The 18,098-nt window shown below is 40.2% G+C and overlaps 2 protein-coding genes across 4 annotated transcripts; both read left to right on the plus strand.

Annotated features, from left to right (window-relative positions):
• The first annotated feature begins 785 nt into the window (after nt 1-785).
• LOC149020415 (Tetratricopeptide repeat (TPR)-like superfamily protein) lies at nt 786-7,593 on the plus strand. Of its 3 annotated transcripts, none has more exons than XM_089148548.1 (4): nt 786-3,924; nt 4,219-4,309; nt 5,898-6,288; nt 7,138-7,593. In XM_089148548.1, the coding sequence occupies exon 1, from the start codon at nt 1,035-1,037 to the stop codon at nt 3,141-3,143; it is 2,109 nt and encodes a 702-aa protein (XP_089004674.1). In that variant the 5' UTR covers nt 786-1,034; the 3' UTR covers nt 3,144-3,924; nt 4,219-4,309; nt 5,898-6,288; nt 7,138-7,593. The 3 variants fall into 3 exon arrangements, with proteins under 3 accessions (XP_089004674.1, XP_089004673.1, XP_089004675.1); XM_089148547.1 differs by having other exon boundaries at nt 7,172-7,593; XM_089148549.1 differs by lacking the exon at nt 4,219-4,309 and having other exon boundaries at nt 7,172-7,593.
• Nucleotides 7,594-9,555: 1,962 nt separating this feature from the next.
• Nucleotides 9,556-16,661, plus strand: LOC149020416 (beta-glucuronosyltransferase GlcAT14B-like). The gene is made up of 4 exons (XM_089148550.1): nt 9,556-10,414; nt 10,499-10,574; nt 10,666-10,781; nt 16,042-16,661. The coding sequence occupies exons 1-4, from the start codon at nt 9,838-9,840 to the stop codon at nt 16,554-16,556; spliced, it is 1,284 nt and encodes a 427-aa protein (XP_089004676.1). The 5' UTR covers nt 9,556-9,837; the 3' UTR covers nt 16,557-16,661.
• Nucleotides 16,662-18,098: the final 1,437 nt, after the last annotated feature.

Consider the following 18,098-nt stretch of genomic DNA (forward strand, 5'->3'; position numbering starts at 1 on the left):
ATCAAAATAAAGTTCCATAGTTGTGATAACTTAACCCTAGTGAATCAGATGTGGAGTGCCTTAACTTGGTGTATATGGAATACTAGGAATGCTGCACTCTTTAGAGGGATTGAGGCCTCCATAATTCATACAATGACTACTTTTTCTTATCTATGTGCAGATATGCAATCTCATATGATGAAATCTCAAAGGGCTCATAGGGATTTTTATCAAAGGCCCAGTCACATCATTTCTGGAGAACTTGATCTTTTTCAAATTTTTGTTGATGGATAATGGGATAGTACTTCACACAAAAGAGGTCGAAGGTGCATCATGTGGGATTATAATGGTGGATTTGTAGCGGCTCAAAGCAGATATGGTCATAGTGCTTCCCCAACCTTAGTTGAACTTGAAGCAATTAAAGATGACATTATTCTGGGCTTTTCTTTAGGAGCGGTGAATTTACATCTTCATTCGGATTGTCTACCTGTTGTTCGAGTTCTTATGGGTCTCCAATCATCGTTAGATTGGATGTATCTCAGTTTAGTAGTAGATATTTTGAAGCGTTATTCTTTCTTCCCTAGAGTTTCTTTTAGTTATATTCCTAGAATTAGCAATGGCTATGCGGATTTTCTTGCTAAGGGGGCTTGCACGTTATCTCTAGATAGATCTTGATAGGGTATACCACCTTTGTTTATTGTGGATCCTTCCCGTTTGTATAGGTCTTATGACCTTAATTCTTCCATTTAATATAATCACAATTTTCTTGTTTTGGCCAAAACCGGGGGGAATTTTGTTGGTTAAATATAATGAAAATAAGTGCAGAGGTTCCAAATCGTAACTGATAGCTTAATTGCTTCTGTGGCTCCCATCCAGTGATCCGAAGTACGATTCACGATGGCTAGAATGCTAGACTAACAAAATATTTTCCGCCTATTCCTTTCAAGTCTCAAAATCCAGCGTAGAACTGCTCGAATTGGGGAGCCACCGTATGGGTTCGATTTATGGTAGATGATTCTTCTGAGATAAAATTGCAGTTTGGGTCTTTCTGCTAAATGATGGATAGTTTCTCTTTCACTACTACAACGGTTAATTTAAATTCTCTCTCCCTACCGTTGTCTGCTGCTTGCTATTCGTCTTCCGCTCCAACTACGTTATTTTTCTTCAGAAACATCAATGGTTCCTTCACTTGTAGCAATCTCCTACCATTCCTCTCCAAGAAGCCAAAGACTTGCTTCAGCTCTCGCCTTCTTTTACCTATTACAGCTTCTTCATCATCATCTTCTTCGACTTCAGTTAAAGATGTGTGGAGAAAATCAACTGAGAACCCTCCTCCGCCTCTCCATCGAAGGCATATCAGGTATCAACGTCAAAAACATCAGCAGCAACAAACAGTCTATTGGGATCACAGCATCGACATGGAAGAGCTCTTATCATCCATTAGGCAGACATCCAACGAGCAGGAACTCTATGCACTGATGTCTCCATACAAAGGGAGACAGCTTTCGCTTCGCTTCATGGTTTCCCTTCTCTCTCGCGAACCCGACTGGCAGCGTTCGCTTGCCCTCCTTGATTGGATGATAGAAGAGGCCTCTTATGCACCCTCTGTCTTTGCCTACAACGTTGTCATTCGTAATGTACTTCGCGCAAAGCAATGGCAGCTCGCCCCGGGCCTGGTCGATGAAATGCGTCAAAGGTCCCTTTCACCTGATCGTTTCACCTACTCTACCCTCATTACCCAATTTGGCAAGGAGGGCCTATTCGACTCCGCTCTCTCTTGGCTGCAGCAGATGGAACAAGACCGTGTCTCTGGTGACCTTGTTTTGTACAGTAACCTCATAGAGCTTTCCCGCAGGCTCCAAGACTATTCCAAGGCCATCTCTCTCTTCTCCAGATTGAAGCGCTCTGGCTTCTCCCCGGACCTTGTTGTATACAATTCCATGATCAATGTTTTCGGCAAGGCTAAGCTCTTCCGTGAAGCTCGTCTCCTCCTTCAAGAGATGAGATCGGCTGGTGTTGCCCCCGATACCGTTAGCTATTCTACCCTTCTCACTACGTTCGTCGAACACCAAAGATTCATTGAGGCTTTGACCATATTCTCGGAGATGAAAGATGCCAAGTGCCCTTTCGATCTTACCACTTGCAACATCATGATTGATGTTTATGGTCAGCTTGGCATGGCCAAGGAAGCAGACCGCCTCTTTTGGAGTATGAGAAAGATCGGTATTGAGCCCAGTGTGGTCAGTTACAACACCCTCCTGAGTGTATATGGCGAGGCTGATCTCTTTGGGGAAGCCATCCACCTTTTCCGGTTGATGCAGAGAAAGGATATCGAACAGAATGTGGTCACTTACAACACGATGATTAAAATCTATGGCAAGTCTCTGGAGCATGAGAAAGCCAACAACCTTGTCCAAGAGATGCAAAGTAGAGGGATTGAACCAAATGCTGTTACTTATTCCACAATAATCTCTATATGGGGAAAAGCTGGGAAGCTGGATCGTGCAGCAGTGTTGTTCCAAAAGCTGAGAAGCTCTGGAGTAGAGATTGATCAGGTCCTTTACCAGACGATGATTGTGGCATATGAAAGGGCCGGTCTTGTTGGACATGCCAAGCGTCTGCTTCATGAGCTCAAACATCCAGACAACATACCCAGAGAGACAGCCATCTCAATACTTGCAGGAGCCGGTCGCGTTGAAGAGGCTTTATGGGTTTTCCGTCAGGCTTCCGATGTGAAGGAACTGAAGGATATATCTGTCTTCGGGTGCATGATTGATTTGCTTTCCAGGAGTAAGAAGCATGAAAATGTGATTGAGGTGTTTGAGAAGATGAGAGCGGCAGGATTTTTCCCTGATTCTAATGTCATTGCTCTCGTGTTAAATGCTTATGGAAAACTGAGGGAATTTGAGAAAGCGAGTGCTGTTTATACGGAAATGCAGGAAGAAGGTTGTGTTTACTCTGATGAAGTACACTTTCAAATGTTAAGCCTCTATGGGGCTCAGAGGAATTTTAAGGCTGTGGAGAGACTGTTTGAGAAGCTGAACAATGATCCCAATATCCACAAGAAAGAATTACATCTTGTCACTGCCAGCATTTACGAGAGAGCAAACAAACTGGATGATGCATCTCAAATTATTAACCGGATACGCATTGCTGGAAACTGATGGTTGTCTGAGAGTATCTCATTGTTGAATGGCCTAAACTACAGCAATTTGTTGTAAAGTGCACATGTTTAACTTGATTCTTTGGAAAATTCTGGTGTTTCGCGAGTTTAAGCTGAGGTGGGTGATTGATGCTCCCAATTCTTATGTTGGTTCATTCCAGCAATGATAAAAGTGATGAAATAAACTAATCTTCCAACTTACTTATTACTGTTGGTTCAACCATTCACAAAAATCTACAAGGACACATGAATGATCAGATTGGAACCATATGATTACTGGTTGTTGCTTCTGAGGTGGCCATATCTAGGAAGCTACAGGCTACTGGCTAAAGAACTCAGGCTTGAGTGTGTTCTTTATGATCTTCTACAAGGGAAAATTTTGGCACTTTGCCTAGCAATCCAGGTAGCTAAGGGGTACCTGCCTATGAGACTTCTCAGCTTATCTCTTTTTGCGTTGTCAGCAGCTGGTCTATGCCTTCCAAGATGACAAGGATATAGAAACAGCAGCAGTCAAAACCATCTTCACTGAAGTTAAGGCTTGGACTGAGTTTTCTTCGCCCACGGTGATGGTCATCTGTGTTTGGATGGGGCTCTAGGAATAGTGAAAGGGAATTTTGAACCTTAATAGAAAGAGGGGGCAGGCAGCTAGAACGGTAGATTAACAAAGGTGAAGAGATTATCATTGTATGGGAAGAAGTCCTACGAAAAAAGCATTCAGGCATGTTGATTCAAGGAAGAATTTCTCTTCTACAACATCGCCGTTGGATTGAGAATCTCCAAAGGTTAGCACCACTTCAGTTCTATAAAATTGGTGTTACTCTCACCCTACGGTTACACTAATCTATAGATAGACATAATTCTTATTTTTATGCGTCTATATATTTATTGGTTAGAGTTTCTCTAAATATTAAGTTACATCGTATTCTTCCTTTGTTTGTCTTCTCATTTTTCCTCTGGTTTGTCTGGTATCTCTTTGTGAATTTTGATGGGTCACCAAAAGATTCATTTGTATGTGGTTGATCTTGCTTCAGGGTTTTTTTATGTTCTTTTTTCTTCATTTCTCTTAAATTTTACAGAGAAACAGTACTTTGTTAAGTCCTATAAAGGAGGACCGAGGATATTGCCCAAGCTTCTCAACAGGTTCTTCGGGATAATCCTAACCTTCTGGTGAGGCACGCTCATAAAATGATTAAATTTGTCTTTATTTATTTATTTTTGGATGAATAAATAATATATTAAAAGCAACAAGCAACACTACAGGAGAAGATTACAGAGGAACTGAAATTAAAAAGGGGGTGGGGGGGAGGAGCAAGGAGCTCAAGAGGGGGAGATGAGAGAGCAGCTGAGACCCCAGAAACTAACAATTAACCTATTTCTGGGGTTGTCGGCAATAGGGGGATGGGGGAGGGATAGCTCACATTCATTGAATACTTCTCTAATTGTGAAAAGAGATCACCAGAAACCCACGTAGGCAAAGAGGTTAAAAAGTATAAAGATGAAGATTCATTGATTGATTCATCAAATTAGGGAACAAGCAACATTTAATTCTTTATTACTTGAGAGGATGAGAATAACTAAATTCGCCTCTCTATAATCTCTATCCATCAACTGTGGACTTTCTATTTTGGAATTACAGTTGTGTATATTCCTTTACCATATTTTATATCAAACTACTTTTTTTTTTTGGGTAGGGTGAAGGGGGTTAGAGAGGGCTAATTACTTGAAAAGATTCTTCAAAAAACAGCCCAAAAATCCACCCTGTTCATTTCAACTTTGGATTAGGAACCCTGCACACATTAAAATAGGACAATGACTACATTAGATTAATCCAAGAAGTGCAATGCAATTCTTAATAGAAACATAGTCCATAGGTTGAAATTCATAATCGCTAATTCCAGGGGGGCTCAGTCCTCAATTCAGTAGAGCCCCCCTAGATTCATACTGAAGGACCCTTAGTGGGTCCAGAGTTTGCTTATCAAATAACACATCATTACATAAAAACCAAAGTAGCAGGTGATAATAATGATGGAGACCATCCACCTAAGAGAGAGTTTATCTCTCTAAGAAGAGAATTGCAGAGATGCAGCAGTCATCTCTGAGAGAGAAATCTCTGATAATATTGATTGATGCAGTATTTTTTTTTACTTGTGGCTTTATCATCTCTTGCAGCCACTTAGGTCCCCTCGCAGATGAACAACCTTAAGGAAGAGGAGAGAGCTAATCATCCACAGCCAGAAGTATCTTCCAATACTTGTCCAAGTAGATGGTTATATGCATGTTTCTTCTCATTGTTGCTCATATTTACCTGCTCCTGGTTGCAGGACTCTGTTTATTATCATCCCACCTTAAATCCTACTGGAGCACCACCTCCTGGAAATGCTCCCATGTATGAGTCATCAATAGCTCAGTTTAAGTTATACATTGTCATGTCTTGATGATACCATAGTTTGAGAACTTGGTTTCAGAGTCCAGCTCAGTTAAGTTAAACCACTGAGTTGGAGGCAAGATTTGGGTGAGTTAGTGCACCTATTTTCGGTTGAAATCTAAGCTGGATTTGGGTAGGAAGCATACAGTTACAGTAGAATTCTGAGTTATTTCAGATCTTGTTGAGACAATCGAGAAATACAATCTTATGCATCTTTTCTTTGAACCCCCATAAAAGAAGATAATTCTTTGGCAAAATCTTGATCTATGGATGATACTTTATCTTTGTTCATATTATTTACAGGTTTCTGTTTTGGTATTTGCACTGCAGGACCTAGAATTCCTTTGTCAGCACCTTAATCAAGTGGTGCAGTATCATGGCCAGAGTCAGAGCCAGAGGACGTGGCATTACCTGGACCTCCTCGTCCACCACCACTTCCATTGCCGGATGCTGGTGAGTTGGGTCTTGGAGAGGGTGCAGTATCTTTATCTCTGCCTATACCACCTCCACTTCCCCGGCCTCCAAATCTTGCTTCTGCTCTTGGTGCAAAATCGCCTCCACCTCCAGGAGCTCTACCCGAATGAGCAAAATCCAAATCACATTCCACTGCCTCCTCCACCTCAATGACCAATTCAGTCTCCTCCTCCAGGCACAAGCCTAGGTGACAGAAAAAGTTCAAATTGCAGCATCAGATGATACAGAGACTAAGGAATCTAACTGGGTGAGTGTATTTTCTTTTCAGTCAATACACATTCTATACTTCAAAAATCATGACATGATCTGTCTCTCTTACAATGCCAGCAAGCCACCCCTACCTCCACCTCCTGGACTGCAAAATATATTTTTTATTTTTTATGAATAAATAATATATTAACAAAAAAAGAACAACAAGAACGGTCTTTAGGAAGAAGACTGCAACAGAAGTTTTAGCCATCAACCTGAAGGTGGCCTGGGCAGTAAGGATGCCTCTAAGTTGATTTTCCCACCACCACCTCCTCATAGGCCACAAACTGGTATGCCTAGGCCTCCACTAGTCCCTACATTACAGCCTGAGACCTGGGCACTCCCACCTCCCTGCGTCCAATTTGCCCCCCCCCCCTCCCCACCAGATATGCCCCCCCCCGTGGTGGTGCCCTGCGGTTTAAACCAAGCTGCACCTGCTGGAATGGTCGAACCACCAATTCCAAGGCCACCTTTGGTCCACCACCTGGATCACCTCCGATGATGAGAGACCATCAGTTCCACCTGGTCCTGTTCCTACTTTTCAGGATGATGATCACACTACAGTTATTAGACCTGTACCACTGAAGCCACATCATATGTCAAGTCGGCAGCATCAACTGTAGTGAAGAAACCGCTGGCTCAGCATACCCCTGAACTTACAGCTGTGTTGAGTCTGATTGAAAACCCTCTTTCACTGTTGTTTGTTTTTGTAACCAGAAACGGGCAGCAAAAGCTACCGAAATTCATAATCCCTCTCTAGGTTGGATGTTGCATTTTTCTCCCCTACTGAATAAGCATGAAATTTTCAACAATTAGGAATCTTAGCCAATTTTTTTTCTTCTTTTAGGGTTTTGTTATACATGATATTGGTCTGAACTCAGGTTCCCACATACGAGATTAAGAAGAGACTGCTGCTACTAAAGTGAAACCAAAGGCAGTGTTGTCAATGGGGGCTGCAGCCGCCTGGACAGCAGCTACTGCATTTCCTGGGAAGTCTCAATCTGTGAGTGCTTCAGCAGCACCAAAGACAGTGTTTATGACTCCTACATGGCCTTCTTGATGTATGAGCTTATGCGAGCTGGTGCAGGGGGTTTCTGCTGTCAACATGTTGAAAGAGAAACATTCAAGGCTTTTGCAACAGCTATAGGGTTCATGACAAAGATGGAGTTATTGCGCAATATAGTAGTGAATTCCTTAAGAATGTTCCATCCCTGGATTCTTCATATGCGTTGTTCTTACAATAGTGTTCTTTACAGGCAATGCATTTGGATTGTGGGATTCTTTTGGGGCTTTGGCCTCCTTGATTGACAGTTATCGGATTAACAAGGGCCGGATACATGAAGGGATTTCAAACCGGAACAGACGAACCCGTGGTGTAAAACAGATTCATGAAATCTAGAGATTCACTTTTACACTAAAACGAATGTAGATTTATGGGTAGGGTGAAACGGAGTTTCAAAAAGCTATACATTTGAACATTTACAAAATCCGCGATCAAATAGTTTTTAGTATGAATCCTCATATTTCATTCCACAACCAAACATCTAATTTTATAAATTATAACTCCATAGATTTGAAATCTATAAATTTGAAATCTCTAGATATTTGAAATCTCCACTAAAGAAACTGAATCATACAATGAAAGGTTGTATGGTCTACATTGGACGCTTGGGTCTAACTGCTTCTTCTTTTTTACCTCTTTCTTTTGTGGTAATAGTCTTAACTGCCGTTACCAATTGAGGCTTCTTGAAGGCTGAGATTTCATGGTCATTTTGTTCATGAATGGTTTGCAATAAAATGTTCTTAATAATCATGCTATCAGACTTTTGATATATTATCAATAATGGTGCTCTCGTAGTGGTTTGATATATTATCATTTTGTTCTTAAGGAATGGTTAGAAAAATCAATTTATGGAAAATTGGGTACTGCAATGACACAGATAAAGTTTATTTTTTATTGAGAAGGAAAAAAGATAATTTTTAAATACAAATGATGATGAATGTGCTGATGTTTTTGTGCTAATAGACTTCCGAATGAAAACATTCCAATTAGCTAAATAGCTCACTGTCCCGCTGACTTTTGTAATTACGTTTTTGGAATTTATTCATCTAGAAATGATTTTAAAAATGAAGATTCATTGATTGATTTATCAAAAGTGAACAACCAATCTCTAACTCTCTGTTCGTCATTTTCAAAAAAAATAAACAAAAAAAACTCTAATTCTTTATTATTTGAGAGGGAGAAAGTGATCGATTTTCGTTCTCTCTATCCATCAGCTGCCGACTTTTCGGTTTGGAGTTACAATTCTGTCCATTCTTTTCTTTTTACATATTTTATGTAATAAAAGAAATTCAAAATTGACCTGACAGTGAATATATTGACATTGGATTATTTAGGGCTTGTTTGGTAGATATTTCATGTCATAAAAGAAATTCAAAATTAACCCGACAATGAATTTATTGACATTGAATTATTTAGAGCTTGTTTGGTTACATAAGTCTGACAATTTCAAATACCTAAAAATTTTAAATCAATAGATTTTAAATTTATGAAATCATAATTCATAAAATTAATCTACTGGTATAAATCTCTAGATTATTGACTTGAAAGCCAAACATTAGGGTTAAACCTTAACATGTAAGTTAAGGATTTAATGTTTATCTTTCTATATGAAACTCCTATGTGGTAAAAAAATAAATAAATTATTAATTTAAATAATAATGAAATATTAAATATATATATATTCAGCGTTGAATGAGAAAGACATCTTGACTGCCATACATAGTTTATTTTAATCCAAATAAATTTGTATTTGTGAGTCTTGTGACTACTTTATTTTTGAAATATTTAAAATAATTTATGAAATATTCTTTTTTTTGGTAAAAGTAGAACATTCTGAAAAACCATTTTAACGTGTCTTAACGTGTAGACATGAAGAGCAGGCCCCACATTCGTCCTTTCAGTCTGACGTGTCGATCACAACGAATGCATAAAGTGGGGCCTAGATATCCGACGTGAGGAGCTGTTAGAGGATCTCCAAATGCTGCACCAGACAAAAACATAGCCTACTCAGGCTTTCGGATTGGTGACAAGTGGTTAGATGGAATCATTACATTACACAGTAGTGGTTAGACTTAACGCCCCCACCAATTAATACTTTATTACCTGGTGGACTCGGTGGGAACCGCTGCATGCGAACCGTTCAAAAGCGTCAGCAACACGCCCAACCCGTCCTACTTTAGTCCTTGTGACTTGTGAGTTACGAGTCAAGTCGAGAGAAGAAACAAATAGACTCTCATCCTCCCCCTTTGGCAGTTTGGCTCTCTCTTCTTCTCCAGAACCACAATTGAGTTCTTGGTTTCTGATTTCATTTTAGAAAACCAACAGCCAAAGCATTGCCTTTCACAAGCTTCCAAGCTGAAGTGAGCAATCGCAATGATAGCTAATCAATTTTGACAGTGTGTTTTTCTCAGTTCTCTGCTCTCTCTGGGAAGAGAGAGAGAGAGAGAGAGAGAGAGAGAGAGAGAGAGACAGATAGGAGATGAAATGAAGAGTTTCAAGAGTTATCTGCAACTGAGACAAACACCACATATGGAGAAAAAATGGATCATTCCTTTAGCAATAGGGTCTTTTGTCTCGCTGTTCTTACTCTTCCTTACAACCCTCATCTCCCCCGACGGCAGTATTCTCTTCCCTCTCTACCGTTCCGCCACCGCTTCTGGTGCTATATTCGTTGAATCCAAGCTCCGCCCTCTCCCTGTATCTTCCCTTCCTCCACCCCCTCGCATCGCCTACCTAATTTCCGGCTCCGCCGGCGATGGTGAAATGCTTAAGCGAACCTTGCTTGCCCTTTACCATCCTCTCAATCGCTACGTCGTTCATCTTGACCTCGAGTCGTCTCCCCAGGAAAGAAGCGATCTGTTCGGGTTCGTTAGTAATCACCGGGTTTTTACCTCGATTGGTAACGTTAGAATGATCACCAAGGCCAATCTTATCACCTACAGGGGTCCAACCATGGTGGCTAACACGCTCCACGCCGCTGCAATCTTGTTAAAGGAGGGTGGTGAGTGGGACTGGTTCATCAATCTCAGTGCTTCCGATTATCCCCTCGTTACTCAAGACGGTTAGTTAGTCTCGCTTATTCGATTGCTGAGGTAACCGATCCGTTTTGAATTTTTTTCACTAATCGGCGTCTTTCCGTGGTTAGATCTGTTGCACACGTTATCTTATCTGCCCCGGGATCTCAATTTTATCGATCATACCAGCAACATTGGCTGGAAGGAGTACGTACAATTCCCCTTTCCTTTTCGATCTTGCTTTGGTTTGGAAATTTTACTGGAAACTAGTTGATATTGGATTTGGTTTCTTGCTTAGGTTTCAGCGGGCAAAACCAATTATTGTGGATCCTGGGTTGTATATGACCAAGAAATCTGATGTTTTCTGGGTTACTCAGAGACGAAGCATTCCCACTGCCTTCAAACTCTTCACAGGTGAACTTCGCTAATACTCCTAGCTGTTCTTTGCGTTGGTTTCTAATTTTTGTTTTTTATTCCATCATCAACGCTTCGTGTAAGTTTCTTTCTTCCTTTTCTTTTTCTTTAGGGACTTGCTTTCGCCAAACTGCTTAATTTATAGTTGCTTTCTTTTTTTTGTTTGATGTTTTCAACAATGCTACGCATTATACTGTGGTATTAAGTAATTTAAGAAACCAGCTATCCTAGGAGAGCTGTTCAAAACGAATTAAAATAATTTGGGAGGGAATGGAAACTAGTGTCTTAACTTTTTAATTGAGAAGCTGCAGATAAGTTGATTTGATTGATAGGAGAATTATCACAGTTAATCTCGCTCAATCTGTATATATCTTTCTTAAGTTATTTGGCATGTCACCAAGTGCAATGATCCTTAAACTATCCATTGCCTGAAGGAAGCTTAGTTAAACACATCCACAACTGGCATCTTGTTCCAATTCATTTCATGTAAAACCACATGCTGGCTGATTAGTTTGCGAAGCAAGTCTTTTTGCAGGATCTAATGCAGGTTTCCGTTATTTAGTCTTAGATTGATCTTTTTCCCCCTTCTGTGTCCTCCACTTGTCTTCTTGGATATTCATATTTTCCTGATTTTTTTTTTTTTACATGAGACCTTTTGATTATATATATATATTAGTTTCCTTTCATAGGCTATGGCTTATTTTCGTAGTTTCTTCATTGGATTGTTTCTATTTTTATTAGGTTTCTGATTAATACTTCCTCTATCCATGTGGTACCTATGAAAGCTTTGTGATGGCCAGATTAGAGTGATGATGATCTGACAATTCCTCTCATAGAAATTCTGATGTGGTAAAACAAGGGGTACTTGGAGTGAACTGATTAGTGAACCTAGGTAAATGGAGCATGCATTGAATCTACCAAGATGATTGTCATTCTTGGGGATGAAAATGAATGAAAATTAGAAACATGGGATTGAGGCTCTGCTGCCTCTAATACATTTTTAGTGAGACATGAAAGGTGAATTGAGATCGTGTCTCTTTTTAGTTACTCTGTTGAATAATTCCCAGGTGTTGGGGTATGGACACTTACTTAGCTAACGGCTCAAGGAATATGATCTGAACAAAATGGAAGGGTCAAGGCAATGACATTTCATCTGGGATACTGTAGAGTAAGCCATAACAGGGTTGTCAAGGTGTTGCCTAGGCGACCTGGCCCTTTTCGGGGTCAAGGCAACGCCTTGTTGCCTTGGTCTTCGTTGCCCTCTATCACCTCGCCTTGTTGCCTTGTCGCCTCGATAACTATCAGCCTTAAAAGTGAAACTGTTTTTAAATACTTATCACCATTCAACCTTGTTTGTGAGACATAAGCGAGAGTGTCAACAAAATTTCATGGGTGCACTAACAGGATCCATGTCAGACATGGCTACTTTTGGATGTGGCACTCCCCATTTGAGAGAAGCCCTTCCATAGCGGTGTCAATGGTGGTAATGAGGAAACGCAACCATAAATAGGGTTTTGGACTCAAATTGTTAAAGAATAGCAGCAGATTAGGATCAGATGCATAGGGTTTTGAATCAAATTATGGAAGTAGGGATTAATATAAAAGATTGTCAGAGTAAAGGAAAATTAGATCAAGGATTAGGTCAAAATTTAAGGAAGAGCAGAGATTTGGAGGAATTTGGGATCTAGGGTTCAAATGGACGCCCAAACTAGGGTAGATTTGTGCTCGTGACAGAGCTGTGAAGTTTGGAAGTAAAGTTCAGGTTTAACAGGGTGTGATTTGGTCTGGCAAAGGTGCAGGCGCGGATATAGGATGATGGTTATTTGGATAAGATTAGGGATCTGGAATTAGGATTTGAGGGTAGAAATGTTAGAGACCTTTTGTTTGATGGAATAAAATGGGGTGCCCAGAAAAGGGTTGGGAAAAGTATACTATTTCCAGTGAAAGTCCAAAAGTTGAGTTTGTTTGGTTCACTGAGGTGGGAGGAATGAGCAAACAAACTTCCTTAAATGAAGAAGTTTATCTGCTGATGTGGGATCCACTTTTCCCTACCTACTTAAATAAAGTCCCATAATTTTTTGTGGGATTTTGTGAAAAGCATACAGTAAACTTGCAGGGCCCACACATTTTATTTTTCCCTCACTTTTCCTTCGTTTATTTTTCTGTCCACTTGCCCTACTATATGGGTCTCACACGTTTAACTATTTCACCCATCTTTCTCCTATCTGCTTCCAGGACTGTTTGGTATTGGAAAACTTTCGAGGACCCTGCAATAATACTTCCACTCCAAAGGATGATCTCCCCTCTCTTCCCAAGTATGGGCTGGCTGGCTTGATTGCCTAATTGATCTGGCAATGAGGGCGAGGAGGTTAGACTTTAATAGAGATAAGCTGTTTGACAGTGCCCTGCTGGATAAGGGACGGGGGACCTCGGGCTTATGATTTGTTCTTAGAAGGGTTCTTTTTCTACCTTAATAAGGTATGTTAGAATCTTACCCAACCCATCTAAATCTAACCTTTGCATCGATGCCTCCGGCCGATCCTTGTAAGAAGCCCTTTCCTGAGCCCAAAACAAACGACAACAACTAACTTCAACCTACAAAGCCCACGTTAGCCAGCTTGAGCCCATGTCTCTTACCGGACCACGTCAAAGAAGAACGGTCTTTAGACTGAGAGGTTGAAGGAGAGATGCAACCAGAGCAGGATTGAAGGAGAGATTAAATATTAAGTTAATGGAAATGGTTTGAAAACCAGGTATCCACAGGGTATTCAAAAGGCTTGGTTCTTTGGACCTAGACTGTAGGTCAGATGAACAGAATTAAAAATAATAATAAATAAATAAATTCAAAAAACTAGAGTTATTATTAGCTAGCCAGAGCCCACTCTGAAGCCAAGGAGAACTTGCTCGGCCACTCCTCAATTGCTATGAAATCAGTCTACACCAGAATCAAGACTTTTGGTTCCCTGTGTTTTCATAACAAGAAACTGCACCAAATATGTATATTGACTTTTTGCTCCCACAGTTCAGGGGAAAAGAAAAAGAACTTACTCTTTTGGGGATGGTTGCACGGTAGCACTCGAGAAATGGACCTCGCAACCACATCTCCTTTTCTGCAGTTAACCATCAATTCTAACTCTTTCCCATAAACTTCTGTTTATCTCAATATAATGTTTCATATTCTCTTCATGGATTTGGAGCTTTGCATACCTTGGACCTTTGTGGTGAACCTTACCTTTAATCCTTCGCTTCAGATTGTCCCTCTAAGCCTTCCAATTTTGATTTTATTATTTGAAAGGTGCATTCAAATTGTTTTCAGGCCAAGCACCATTGCAGAATCCTGGTAAGTTCATCTACTATGATGTGCAGTTCATCAGTAATAAACGCCCTATGGTTGATCCTTTGGTTGAATTGGAATTTCTAGTCAACTGGATAAAATAAGTATTACTTTGGACAATAAAGTGAGGAAACTCATCTTGCACAATTTGGTCTATTTTAGTACCATGGGGGATGATGAAGAACCCTAAGGATACATGCAGCGGATTGCATGGCTGCTGGAACATTGAATTAATGTGGGGTAGGGTTCAGATTGATTAGGTTCCAGCAAGGCCTGTATGCATTTTAGAAGCTCAAAAAAGCAACTGGGGTTTTCTAGAACATGTAATGGTAACTCTCCCAAAAAAGTGGGTTTCTTTTCAGGTTGGAGATTTTATTTATTTATTAAAAAATTTTTTTTTTGGGGGGTTGCAAGAATTAAAAGTATAGAGAAAAATGGCAATCTAATATTGGAAAAGCTGATATTAGATGGGAGGAGCTTTGGATGGTTAACAGGATCTGGGAGGTAGGCTTCTATGATTGTGAAATTTATTAGTGCTGGGGATGAGAGGCCTTGCAGGGACAGCTAATCTGCTAGTAGAACTGACCTGCCAAGCTTACAATGGATGGAATTGTGTAAATAGAAATATAAACCATTCATTGAACTGCATTACCCTGAATATTGCCACACTTTCATTAAACTGATTTGACTTGATAGAATGTCTAAAGAAAAAGGATAAACAAGACTGATTTGACTTGATAGAATGTAAATATGAACTGCATTACCCTGAATATCGCCGCACTTCCATTAAACTGCTTGGATGACATTTATTCATACTTTGGATTTGCCAGTTTTGACACGGGCACCGACCCCATTTAGTTGGGACAAGGTTTGCTATTGTTATTGTGTTGACATGGGCAATAGATTTTGGATAATTGTGTTGCACAGTGGTTTGAAGTCCACACCCTGGTTTGTATGGATATCTTGCTGCTTATTAAAGTTGTACATGAGGAAACTACTGGCTTCCTTGTTCAATTTCCGTTTTCAGGTGAGTCATAGGAAAATTGCCCTCCCAAACTCTGCTTGTACGGAATCCTTCGGCACTGGGGTTGCCCTTTAGAGAATTCATTAACCAAAGGAGAAAAGAAGAAGAAGGGGGTGGTAAACAAAAGGAACCAAGGGCCCATGACAAAGCCTGAAAGGCACTAGGCTAAACAGCAAGGAGCAAAGGATAATAGAGGCACCAGAAACTAGAGGTCACAGAGAACCAAAGGGCCTAGACATCTCTAGAGGAACTGAGAATATTTTTTCCCTCTATTTTCTTCTTCTTCCTTGGAGACCTAAAATCAACGACAAAGTCACCCTCGATGCAGTAGCATCCTTTTGTAGCGTGGTTGCTTCTCCTGCAAACATCATTAGTCTTGCTCAATCAAGCACTTCTTATCAGTCAAGAACCGTCACCATCGATTGAGTTAAGGTGACAGCATCCAGAGACTGCAAAACAGGATCTAAATCTTTTTGAGCCCCATGCATAGAGGACCCCCCCACCCACAGTCTCTGATAAAGAATCAATATTCTTGACCCCCAAGAGGTATTTAAGTTGGCCATTTGATCCTCAATAATGGAAGGGATCACAGTGGCAGGGGGTCTAGCAACACAGGCCTTTGAGGACCCATCTTATGTTATCACATTTTAGTAAGTCAAGGCATTTGTGAGGAAGCAAGTCGAGCATGATTTGAATGGAAATGAAGTTTATAATATAGATTCGTGTAAGAAACAGAAAATACATTTTCAAGGTAGATAATAAACTGATAAGGACTTTTCACCGCTGATTCAGTTGCTCCCAGATCAATTTTTGCTGTATCTGCTTCACATGTTAGCTTCTTTACTTGATCAAGCTTTTCTTTTGTAAGCACCATATAAAGAGCTTTCTTTCCTCTGTGATAGGTTCTGCTTGGATGATGCTTTCTCGCCCTTTCATTGACTACTGCATTTGGGGATGGGACAATCTTCCTCGCACTGTTCTGATGTACTACACAAATTTTATCTCCTCCCCCGAAGGCTATTTCCATACTGTCATCTGTAATGCTCAGGAGTTCCGAAATACTACTGTCAACAGTGACCTGCATTTCATATCATGGGATAATCCCCCCAAGCAACACCCCCACCACCTCGGTCTCACTGACATGACAAAGATGGTTGACAGCAATGCTCCATTTGCGAGGAAGTTCCTTAAAAATAATCCAGTACTGGACAAGATAGATGCTGAGCTTTTACTCCGAGGTCCTGGAATGATTGTTCCAGGTGGGTGGTGCATCGGCACTAGTCTGAACGGGACAGACCCTTGCTTGGTTGTGGGTAACACCACAGCCCTCAGGCCAGGTGCTGGTGCAAAAAGACTTGAAAAGCTAATTGTGTCTCTCTTATCTAATGAAAATTTCCGCCCAAGGCAGTGCAAATGATTATGGGGGTGCTTAAGGATTGTGTAGCAGCTTCTGGTGTCAACAGGTAAAGGGTACCAGTAAACCTATAACGAGCAGTTAATGAGTATTAAGTTGTTGGGTTGACAGATATGGGTCAGATTTGGTAGAAGCAGGAAGTGTAAACCCATAGTTTACAGTAGGTAACACGATACACAGTGTGGGCTGAAAATTTCTTTCATCCACATTACTGCTTTAGTCTTTATATGTAGCTCTTTTGTTCTACACTGGGAGAATACCTATAAACCATACTGAAACCAAAATTATGTGTTTTTCTTGCTGCTTGCTGCTTGCTGCGATGCAGATTTTCACGAACTGCCAATGAAGGGAAAATATTGGCAGGTCTTTCTTTGCAAGATGAAAAATAACGGATGATATTGGAAAGCTTACATATGGGGATCTTCCTATATTACAATTGAGTGCATGGCAACATTCTCGAGCTTGATTATTAGTTGTAAAATGTTAGCCCGTGAAGTGTAAAATATTGTGTTCCCTCCCCTTTCTTTTGATACTTGTAGTGAAAAATTGAATATATAATTAACCTGTTTCAGCCTTGAGTCTGGTTGTGCTTGTTGATCCGATCCTTGATGGTTTTGTAGATGGGATTTGACTCCATTCTATTGCATCTCATTGGTCTCATCCGGCATGCTTTGTAAAAATCTCTATCGTTGGCCTGTATTTGCTTCCCAGTGGTCAGAAACTATTGATGATGCTGGCCTCTGCAATCGTCCATATAGATTGGTGTTGCCATTCAATCAGATGACGGCGGCTGAGAATTCTGGCACCTCCAATTAGGAGTATATGGTGATTATTCAGAAATTAAATTTGGATAGTTTTTTTTGCCCCCATATGTTTCCTGGTCTCGACCTAGATTGAAATCTTGACCGCCGTTTATCAACGGTCAAGATCAAAAATTTTGATCCGACGACTGCACTTTTTGGGCTGAACAATTGTGCTCATTTAGCATGAAGAAATAAAATTTTGGTTTTTTCCCCCACCGAAAGAGTTAAAAGTTTTTGGTCCGGTGGTTTTACAATTATGCTTCTATCCCTGCCGGTAGATTCATGTACCATCTTAAGGTAAAATAACGAGTTATTCTGCAACAGAAAACTCCCACTTGCAATTTAGAAGTGTCTTTTTCCTAACAAAAATTGGGTGCCTTGTTCACTGTCGTGCGCAAACGATATTATATTTGTGGGCAACCAAAGACAAAAATGAAAACATAATCTCAGGGCAATATTTTTTTTGTATATAAGTCTTCCAATCATGTGTTAAGAAAGCAAATATGGTTGTAGATGCTTCAGCTAAGGAAAGAAATTTGACTCAAGATGTTATATTTTTTACATTCTCACACACCTCTCTTTATGTTTGGTGGTTTATGTTGTTTGATGGTGGTTTATGTTGTTTGATGTTTAAGTCTTGCTACTAGTACTTATGGTTTTTCTCTCTAATTAAATATTTATTCTATTAAAAAGAAAGTAAATTGCACGTTTCCTTTTCCCACTCCAGGGAGAAATTGCTTCA

This window comes from Hakea prostrata, chromosome 3 (genome assembly GCF_041222555.1).
Source record: "Hakea prostrata isolate BN-2017 chromosome 3, UWA_Hpros_2, whole genome shotgun sequence".
NCBI classification, from domain to species: domain Eukaryota; kingdom Viridiplantae; phylum Streptophyta; class Magnoliopsida; order Proteales; family Proteaceae; genus Hakea; species Hakea prostrata.

Coding starts and splice junctions, on each gene's coding strand:
- LOC149020415 (XM_089148548.1), top strand. CDS start 1,035: ATGATGGATAGTTTCTCTTTCACTACTACAACGGTTAATTTAAATTCT.
- LOC149020416 (XM_089148550.1), top strand. CDS start 9,838: ATGAAGAGTTTCAAGAGTTATCTGCAACTGAGACAAACACCACATATG. Junction 10,575..10,665: donor AGCAACATTGGCTGGAAGGA/GTACGTACAATT, acceptor TTTCTTGCTTAG/GTTTCAGCGGGCAAAACCAA. Junction 10,782..16,041: donor TGCCTTCAAACTCTTCACAG/GTGAACTTCGCT, acceptor CCTCTGTGATAG/GTTCTGCTTGGATGATGCTT.